Source organism: Alligator sinensis, unplaced genomic scaffold (assembly GCF_000455745.1).
Source record: "Alligator sinensis unplaced genomic scaffold, ASM45574v1 scaffold1141_1, whole genome shotgun sequence".
Classification (NCBI taxonomy): domain Eukaryota; kingdom Metazoa; phylum Chordata; order Crocodylia; family Alligatoridae; genus Alligator; species Alligator sinensis.
Genome location: NW_005842650.1, coordinates 513,758 through 524,425, shown reverse-complemented (window position 1 = coordinate 524,425; position 10,668 = coordinate 513,758). Strand labels below are relative to the sequence as shown.

Below are 10,668 nucleotides of genomic sequence, written 5' to 3'. Positions count from 1 at the left end.
CATTCCTGAAGCCTCGTGATTGGAAAGCTTCGCAGGTGACTTCTCATGCCAGGGAGCACTAGCAGGTTGCCCCCAGAGCCGGCCCTGTCCTGCAGGGAGCTCACATATTGACAGCCTACCTTCTCCCTGCCTGGGAAGGGGGCAGCCTGTCAAGTGGCAGTTAGCAGTCAGCAGTTGGGGGCTGCCCAGTTCGGGAAAGAGGCTACTGCTCCCCTCATCTCCCAGTCTACAGGAGGTGGAGAGTAGCTGCTCCACATATCTCAACAGGATGACCCCAGTCTCAGGAAAGCAGGGAACCTTTTCCTCAGCTTCACAGGTGAGTTCTCAAGCCAGGGGGAAAATGTATAGATGTTTCCTATTCAGTTTCCTGGGAGAAACTCTCCTGGGACCAATTTACCTTGGTTGTTGCCAGGTGATTTTTCTCCCGGAGTGGCCATTTTTGCTTCAGGAGAACACGTGTGAACACCTGTACACTTTCAATTTTCTACCAGGAGAACATGCTGCTAACATGCTGATTAGAGTAGTATACCCTGAGTTTTGATCTCTCTCAAAAAGACAGTTTAGCTGCTAAAATGACTGAGAGTTATCATTTTGTTAATTTTATTTTGTGCCACTTTATCACTATTCAGTGGAGAAGAGACTTGCTTTCTTCTGTCAATTTGGTACAACACACTAATCCTTGAAAGTGGCACAAATATGAACTCATGTTCCTTATTTTCTAGAATTTATTCACAATTTTTAAATGTAAAAAATATTCAAGGTAGCTCCGAGAATATTACAAATGCAAACAAAAGGCAAATTACTGAGTTTCAGCACTACAGAAAAAATAGTTCTCATGCACTTAAAGACGCGAATGCTGCAGATGAAATATTGCATTCAAATTTAGTGTAAAATTATATTGAAGAAAAAGACACTGATACTAAAATAAAGCATATATGTAATTTCAGTTTCTGACTTAACTTGATAACAGTGAAAGAATTCAGAGTTAATGATACCCGATTGCATCTCAATTTTTCAATAAAAACTATCATCCATTTTTGTCCTGTTCAGCTTTATGAGCATAGAATGAGAAAACTTGTACTATATACACAACTCTTTTATCAGGCAAAGGAAAGATCCTTCAACCTTTCCCCTACCGCTTTTGAATGTATAGGAACTTCCATTCCATTGGCCCTACCCTTGCTTGGTCCATCTGCAATTTCATCCAGGATGGTGGCATATAGGATGCTTTGTGGTTTGTGAAATTAATGTGCTTTTAGATGGAATAATATTTGTAGTGCTCACTATAGGTTTTAATAAACAAATACTTCTTAAACTAACAAGAACTTAAAGAATCACATGAGAAAAGCTCCTAAGGATTTCTGTATTATACAAACTTCCACCAAAGCAGATCTCAGAGCTAGACTGGACACCAAAACTTATCCATTCCAGCCCACTACTCAGTTGTGCTCTTACAGATACCTGTCAAAGTTTTGGCTAATACTTTGTCATACTTAGCCTATTAAGCTGGGCATGAGCACGAGTATGTGCACCAATCTGTCATTCCTGGTCTCGCAACAAAGTTTAATCTACCAGTTATTCTTCTGATACCATTTTTAAAAGCATGTTTGGTTGTACATCAGTAGCAATAATATGACAGCATTTGGCTTAGCAATCAAACCAAACCAACCTGTGTATTTATCTCATAAATTCACATTAAAAAAAACTGAATGCAAAGTACTTATGGATGTGCTTTTTCTAAGGATACTCAAAAGACAGTGGGCAACAAAATCTGACTGTAGCCAAGTCAAGTCTCTCTTATGTTTGCTAATGCTTGTTCATGCCTAGAGTATACACAAATGAGATTGCATGTTGGAAACAAACACCTTTAAACCCGTTTACAACCAGGTTCACAACTAGAGTTCTTGATTCTTTTTCAAATCTGCAATATTAGATTTTTCTCTTCTGATAAACACAGCCTCCGAGTTTAGGTTACATAGGACAGCCTTGTCTCTATGAATTCCTTTGGAAAGCTGTGCAGACAGCTGAATTTGTTCAGATACGTGAAATGGGAGCATCTTGTAAGGAGTTATGCATGCCAACCATGATGCACAGCATAAAACCAGAACAAACTTAACAGGACAAATTTTACATATGATAAAACTTGCACAAGAACAGCTTGTTATACAACACCAAAAGTTACAAGTTTGCAAACCAACTTGTATTCCCTCTTGCAGCAACAACAAAACAGTTGGACTGAAGCACTGCTGAGAGTGAATCTGAGAGTGTTTTTGACTAGGCTTCTCACCCAGACTTTGTGATTTAAGGGAGGTGGGTTGTATTTACATTTCCTCAGATTCATATTCTGGGAATTCTGTGGCTTATTTTTCACTGTCTAATAGATTCTTCCTTACTGTTTTTGTGAAGTTTATACTCACTGCCATGCCCAAGTTGATAGCAGACTCAGATTTCCTGAACCCTCTTCCTCTTACCAGTAGACCACACCACCTTACTAACACAGCCACTGGAACTGGTAAAGCCAGTGTCTAATAACGCGAAACAAGATTTAAAACCATTAATACTTTTTTTTGTTTAAAGTTACCTCTAGAACTGACCAGCATTAAAAAAAATGAAGTAGTTTTAAGATAAAAATCTTAATAAATTGTTTCTCAGAATCCCACATTCAGTAACTATAACAAACTGCAGTAAACAGGAAATGAAATAAAATTTCTATAACTTTATTAGATGTTTTCTTTAAACTGTCTTTAACATACAGATTTAAAACAGTCCCATTGCAAAAGGCTGTGTGTTAAAAGACTGCCTACTTCACTACAATATCGTACTTGCATATCCCACGTATAACACCCAAACCACTTCCTAGTTTTCACAGTAATTGAGCTAAGCCACAATCACCTCAATGAACAGGCATTATCTGACATGGCTCTGAGCACCCTCAACTCCCATTAATGTCGACCTGACATTAGGACTCTTATACATTAATAAGCAGCATCTCACAGAGGCACTCAATGTTTCACAGAATCAAGCCCTAAATCTGCTGCTACAAAACTACCCAAGGCCATGAGCGACAAAGTTTTCTTCCTGGAGGCCTTGTACTTAACAAGCAGTCAGGACATATTCAGTGCCGGCTGGAATAATCATTTAAAGGCAAACAGCATTCTTCTGAGGGGGAGTTTAAGAATGATGATTTATATCCTCATCTCCAGCTCTATTTCACTTCAGCACATTTCTCTGCCAAAATAATCCTTGTAAGAATGTGTTACCAGAAGAATTTGTTCAAAGTTCAGCAGTCTGGCTTTTACTCCCTAAATCTCTGGCATTCTCAATTATAATTGAGGGAACTTCCATCATTTTGTGAAGATGTCAGGACCAATAGCAAAAAGGGAGAGATAATGGAGAACAAACTGAAGAAAGTGCATTCCCTTGAACCACACCTATGGCTTAATATGCGTCAGGGAAGGCTCCTCCAGAGTAGATGGCACCTATGCTTTTTGCAAACCAAATGAATTAAGATCTCTTCTTACTGCAGTAAGTTATCCCAGCATCAGTTGGGTTTACCACTTTCAGATGCCACCAAACTCCACTAAAAACACACATGCTAGTTTTGTAAAAAATACACCGTCCAGAGCTGCTACAATACATGTTGGTACAATACTGAGATAATTAGGAGGCCTTTATATATTTTTTCTTTGGCTACAGCACAGCATGACAAGAATACAAGGCAGTGAAAAAGCAACTGCCTTGTATAGGAAAAAACACAATATTTTGAAATAACAGGTTTAAAAAGACAGCGGATAATTATCTACAAGGGAGACTACAACTAACAACTCACAGTAAGCAAGTGCTGAAAAAAATCAATGGATTTATGTGGGGTATTTTCTATGCATCTGTTATTGAACTATTCAGAATACAGAATAAAAGGCCATTTTATAGAATTCTGCTATAATCCTTCAGCCCCATGCTGTACATAAGAGGATTTGCAAGACATGCCCCTATATTGGTTTGCCCCAAAAGTTACTGCAGTTCCTTAAGCTAGAAATATATTTTGATAAATTGACAAGTTATTAATTACCCATAACTGAAAAAGACATTTCTTCTCCAGATTCCTTTTCTATTTATGTTGTGTATCTCAGTCTGAGATTTTATCCTATGTTTAAGTCCCGTATATAGACAGGCATTCAGTGTATGCCAACAGATAGTAATCGAAAATATAATAATAATAATTGTTTCTCTTTGGCTGGTAATAGCATGCAGAATATGGTCATTCCTGTTTTGCAACTCTTCTACTTCGTATGTTTTTACTTCATTTTCTGCCAAAAAGGGAAATCGATACATTTGTAATGCTCCACAAGATAACGCAATATCATGGTTCTTGCAGTAAGTCAGACTGATTTGCTTTTCTGGAATGCAGCATAACTTTCAGATTGTGTCAACAGCATACAACCAAAGGGGCCATATTTGTTTCTGGCATGCTTCCACTGAAGCTAATGGAATTACAACAAAAACAAATACAGCCCTTTCAAAGCAGGCCTGTGTGTACCCACATCCTTAAATAAATGGAAATCTAAAAGCTCAGTTTTATAATTCAATGTTTTAGGTGCGAGTAACGTAAAGAATGAACAGCCTCGGTCATGTGGTCATAGCGTAGTTGTGATGAAGGAGGAAATATGCAAGACACGACATTTGTAAGGTGAAGAATTATGTTTTATTAGACCAACTTATGTTAGGGGGAAATGTTAGATAAGATTTCTAGCACAAAATGCCCTTCCTCAGGTCTGGAAAAGGAGCAGATAAGGTCTAAGCCAAATACCATTTAAAACAATTAGTTTTGTTTTAACCTCATTAATAAAAGTGATCACTTAAAACAGACGTGGGCAGTAAACCTGCAGAGGAAAGAAAAAGCATCAGAAGTAGCTACATATCCAATAAAGAACATTAGTTTAATCTAATAGTGTTAAAGAATAAGACCATTCCAAAGGAAGCATGGCCGTTAGCACCTGTGGAGCAAAGAGAAGGTTATCAGGGAAAGCAAGAAAGTTATAATGAGCCATAAAACCATTGTCTGTATCAACTCCATGTTTTCCAAACTTTTGTTCCCAGATCTATCTTCTTTAGGTGCGGTATAAAAGTTTTCTTGGAGGAAGTCAGTCCCCAGTGAGTTAGACCAAAGTAAACGAGAGTTACTAGGAGTATACTTCATCCCAAACTAACTTAATTGTCAAAATTAATTTGAGTATCCAAATACTATGCTAGTGCAAATCAAGCATCTCTTTGTGATGAGCTATGCATTTAACTGCTATGGGCTAGCTCAAGCACGTAATGTAGGCACACACATGCATGCATGCATACTCATGGTATATGCACACACAGCTGCAAATACCCAAGCACCAGTGTGTACCAGTACTGGTGTACTGATACTTTGAATCTTTTCCCAGCACCAGTTTACCAGGAACCCACACATGCAAATAAGTCTGTCAGGACATTCATAAAAACTTTTCCTTTATCCAGTTAACTGAATATTTGTTTAGAAATCATTCAACTTATCTCTGTCCCTTTGAGTTGTCTTGTCTCACAGAGTGCCACGAACATGGTCAGTGTTAAACAAATAATAACCACTATCTTTTGTCCAGCACAGGAAACTTCTATGCTAAACCTGATGCACAGCTGCCATGTCCCATTCTTTTGTGCATTCTTTTTAATGTAAATTGCAAGATGAACTGCTCCAAAAGCCAAAGTTCCACTTTGGATCAGAACATATGTAATTAAAGGGAAGCTGAGATGTCTGCTACAGGACAAAATTTAACCTGAAAATTTTCAAGGGCACACTTTGTTGTGTGAAATAGTAGAGAATCACTGGGTTAGGTAATCCACTGCAATAGATGGCTAGAGAAGTCAAGGTGTCCAGTTGCTAGTTTGCTTACCTCCCGAAGTTCAAGCCTCTGAGCTACAGCCTCCAGGCTTTCTTGGCCCGTGCTCTCCACAGAGAGGGTGAACTCCACAAATTCATTGTTGAGCAACTGGATGCGAGCCACCAAGCAGCTCTTGCTGGATACTGTATAACGTCGAGTTCGTTTCAATTTCAGCCCAAAAGGCAGTGGCATCTTCTTTTCCCACCCGTGTGGTCAGTGGAAAAAATACCACCACACGGAAAAATAAATAAGGGAAGTAGACGTATCCTCCCAAGGAGTAAGGAACTGTAAAGTCTCCCACTGATCAACCAGCGGCAGCAGCAGCCATTAAAGGAGAGCAGGTTCTCCACCAAGGTCTTAGTGGAGGGACCATTCGCAAGAACTCTAAAGAGGGAGAAGAAGAAAGTCAGAAGCAATTTACTTGAAAAGACAATAAGAAACTTGTGAAATCTACAAAATTACAGTATATATATTTCTAAATCCATGATGCATTTTTCTCCTTCAGAGAACTCTGTTTAGGGTTGGAAAAGTGAATAGGAACTAGAATTCCTGGCTTTGCCACAGACTGATAGAATGCCCTTTGGTAAGTCACAACAGCTCAGTTTTATTCATCAGCCAGATGGTGTAATGAGTAAAGCTGTTAAATGACTGTAAAGGAAAAAGGGCCGTATGAATGACTAATAAGTTCATGAACTGAATCAGTACTTGTATGAAAAATCTCCTGGGAAAACCTAAGTGCCCCAAGCATTTGGAACTGCAAGTCAGTATATGGAACTATTTGCTTTCTGTCAAAGAAGCTCTCTCTATACATGCAGGTAAAGGTGGAATAGGATCTAACCCACAGAATCACACCTCCTGCCTGCCACACATGCATGGCACGAGGTGCAACTGTGGGATCGTGCATTAGATCCCATAGTGCTTTACTGCTGGCGCAGGCTCCCCCCGCACTGGCAAGAGGCAAGCTCTTGTGGCTGGGAGCCCCCTAAGGCAGGGAGATCTCTGCAGCAGGGATCTCCCTGCCTTGGGGGTTTCAGCACCCCTGGGGCTGGCAGATCACAGCTGTGCCCTGTGGCTGCCAGGGTCCTGCTTGGCCCAGCACCAGGAGGCATGCTGCAGACACCCAGTGTCCACAGCTGTTGGACTCTAGGTCTTAGCAGCTGAGGGACTCGAAGGCTTGGCTGGGCAAGGTGCACCCCTGTGGCTTGGAGCCCACAGCTGACAGGACGCCCAGCCACAGAGAAGAACCTGCTACACATTCAAATTAAAGCTGGATAGCACCAGCTATAAAGCTAGTACATTTTCCAGGTCTAACTTTATAGCTGGTTGGAGCTTTTTATGGCATGATAGTTACTTTGCGCAAGTAGCTGGTCTCCAATTAATTGCATATACCTGTAGTGTATAGAGGGGGCCAGAGAAACCAGGGCTCCAACACTGCCTTAGGGCTACTCACTACTGTATCATTTGAGGCCTTCCCTTTTGGGCAAAATGCAGCTTTCATTTTTGGTCATAGAAGGGGTGTAACAACTGCATCCTAACCAATGCCAGTGTCATTCGTTCTATTCCTTTAATATTCCCCATATCAGCACTTAGCTGCAACCCCGAGCAGCTGATCAGTGTTTCAAGTGGCAGCACTCCTTTCTCCTTCTCCATTCTCCCCCCAAAACCAGTGGGGTCCATTTCAGTGGGGGGAGGAAGGTGGGAATACTTTATTTTCTAAATTCCCTCCTCAAATAACAAAGGCTTCTTTCATGAGCCCTACAAACCTCAGTCATCTAGTGACCTGCTCATCCCAAATGCTGCCTCAGGGTCTGCTCGCTGTTAAAAGAAATCCATGAACACATTGGCACAGGCCCCTGCATGCTGTAAAGACAGCTGTTGGCCATGGCACGATGCACACAGGGCAGATGACCCTGCAGCCAGGCCAGGCAGTGCAGCGCCTGGGTGCAGGGTAAGGGGATCAAACACTGAGGTTTTTGTCTCCCACTGACAGTCAGTCTATGCCGGTGGGGCAATGATGCCCCACGCCTCGGCCAGCATTCCTTAGGCAGAACCTGTAGCTGTCTTCACACTGGAGCCTGTGAGGGGATCACACCAGCCACAGCAACATGGGGGCGCTGCTTTGCCAGCAGGAGCAGAGCCAGAAAGCACGTTTCCCCGCAGCCTACTGGAAGAACAAGAACTATGACCCAGGGGCACCAGAGCCCTCGCCTTGGAGTGCAGCCGTCAACCCAGTCCTGAAGCAGAAACTTGCAGCACTGCAGTGGGACAAGTCCCCAAGCCTGTGCTACAGGAGCTTCCACTCAGTCCTGTTTCGGAGGGATTGGCACCTGGGCCAAAGATCCATACAAGGGCATCAACCCACCCACAACAGAGAATGAGACCCTCAACGCTCCCTTGCTTTTGGTAAGAAAGAACCAAACCATCCATGTTGAGCTCCCAAAGATGAGCTACCTCTGTCACAATCCCCACAATTTCCCAACCATCTCATCAGATTGGGACACATGAATAATACATCTTGCAGATGAGGTGCTGGCCTGGATTTCTATAAACTGGCCACTCTTGCCATTTGCTAAGTCTTCTCTTGCTTCAATTCTAAACACCTATTGACAGAACACAGCATGACTGTGTCAGGGCAGGAAGAAGAACTGGAATTCCTGAGCACACTCTAGGTTTAGCCCCTTAATACATTTGATGCTCAAATCCATATTTAGGTGCTAGATTATTCTAATGCAATCAAAGAAAAAACATTATTTGACTCCTCACCCTGAGTTATGTAGTTCCTTCTTTCAGGTCGAAAGTTTCCAGCACAATAGAAAAGAATAAAGAAAAGCAAGAAGGAGGTGATGGGGTAAGACACAGGAGAGAAAGAAACTGGTGCCATGCTTGCGGCTCTGGCTCAGAAGACCCTCCATATCTGCTTGGCAGGAGCTTCTAATGGTTGGCTGCCTCCTCCCTGTCCCAGCTACTGGAAGATTTCAAAGGCAAGAGGGTGCAGCTTAGCTCAGAATCTGAGTCTTCCCGCGTGTCCAAGCAATACCTAATCCATTTCTGGATGCTACTACAATACTAATAGACAGAAACAGGTTTCCCTGCAGAGCCAAGTGAGTTTATTTCCGGTCCCAAAACCTTTGGCTCACTGACCTCAGCTCATATCCCCATGCCTTGGTTAAGCAGGTTGTACAAGAGACCATAGCACCGTTCTCTTACACACCTTCACTGCCCCTCTTTACTAAGGCAAGCCAAATGCTGAAGACTTCTTCAAGTTTCAGGCACAACTTTAGTGTTGATTGATCATGGTTTTAAAGGAATTAAGTTTTTCAATCTTTTTTTCATCTCCTGACATCCTTTAAACAGACACCAAATAATGTCTATACAGCTCAAAACCTCCAGAAAGACAGACAGGTGACATTATAAGAAAGTTAACACTTCGATTAACAAGCATGATCAACAGCACTGCTTTCTATCATTTTATTTTAATGCAAACAAAAAAAAAAATTGCCTAGGAAGGAATTTTAAATCAGACTTAATGTTCCCTTATCCAAAGAAGGAATTTTTAAAGGTCATATTGTATTCTTGGAACATTTTTCTTAAAAATCCCCCAGTTTTCACTTTAATAATTAGACATTTTGGTAGCATTTTCTTGTTTCTAAACTACACTTACTTCATTTAAAAACATTGCCAGAAAGGTACAATAAGTTCAAATACCTGTACTGAGCATGGATCCCAGTGCCTCTTATGCACTACATCAGAGGTAGCCCCTGATAAATAACAAAATACACTAGCGTTGCACAAGAAAGGGAATGGAGGAGGAGTACTGGTCACAAGTCATTTGACAACTTCTACTGCTGGCCAAGCACAGTTCTTGCAAACAGTGCAATATTGTTTTTATTTAGCAGCTGTCATTTCCAAAGACCAGCTGGTATCATATTTGTCTCACGCATTATTTCAACGTACTGCTACTTTGGGACAAAAGAGCCCTGTGCTATAGTGCCAGAAGTTGGAAATGCAAAAGTCTGGCTGCTATTTAGACTTCTTGTGAATGTTCCCTTTATTAAGCAGGCCTAGTATCTATCTGGGAACTAAAAAACATTTTTTGATCGTCTGATTTTACACATCTATATCTGAACGCATATATATCGTTTTCAATATTCACAAGCCAAACAGGAGTCCCAAGGATTGTCATAGGTAGCTCCTCTTTCTCTACAACTCTTAGCTCCTCTCTAAGAATTGCCTTGTATTTGACTTAAAACAGGTGAAGCTGCAGGGATGAGTCTGCCTCATAAAAGTACAATGAAGGGCAGAGAAACAAGGTGCCCAGGACGGCTAACACTTGCAGTTCACACCATTATTTCGTGGTTATGCGGAGCAGCCTAACAAGTAGGGCACTTTCTTCCCTGTCTCAGGCCACCCCTGGCACAGCTCTGCAAAGCGCACCAGAAAACTATCACAAACATCCTCTGGCACCTCCGTCCCCCAGGCTGCTTCTAGTCACCTCACCAGCCGGGGGAGGAAGAAACAGACGGCTAACACTTGCAGTTCACACCATTATTTCGTGGTTATGCGGAGCAGCCTAACAAGTAGGGCACTTTCTTCCCTGTCTCAGGCCACCCCTGGCACAGCTCTGCAAAGCGCACCAGAAAACTATCACAAACATCCTCTGGCACCTCCGTCCCCCAGGCTGCTTCTAGTCACCTCACCAGCCGGGGGAGGAAGAAACAAAGCAGGGAGGAAGAGCCCCGCTGTCCCCCGCGGCGCCCGCCCT

At 42.0% G+C, this 10,668-nt stretch overlaps 1 protein-coding gene across 6 annotated transcripts in view; it reads right to left on the bottom strand.

Moving 5' to 3' along the window:
* The window catches only part of PTPN21 (protein tyrosine phosphatase, non-receptor type 21), a 66,532-nt gene that overhangs the window by 51,828 nt on the left and 4,036 nt on the right, over nucleotides 1-10,668 (bottom strand). For 4 of the 6 annotated variants that reach the window (XR_003096238.1, XM_025215548.1, XM_025215551.1 and 1 more), the window contains exon 3: nucleotides 5,919-6,290. Coding sequence is in view for 5 of the 6 variants with exons in the window: in XM_025215548.1 (XP_025071333.1) it covers nucleotides 5,919-6,098 (180 nt within the window). In the remaining variant the exon portion in view is untranslated. Of the gene's footprint in view, nucleotides 1-5,918; nucleotides 6,291-8,669; nucleotides 9,257-9,611; nucleotides 10,373-10,668 lie in introns of those variants that run through there. The other 2 variants (XM_025215550.1, XM_014524713.2) reach the window with 2 other exon arrangements.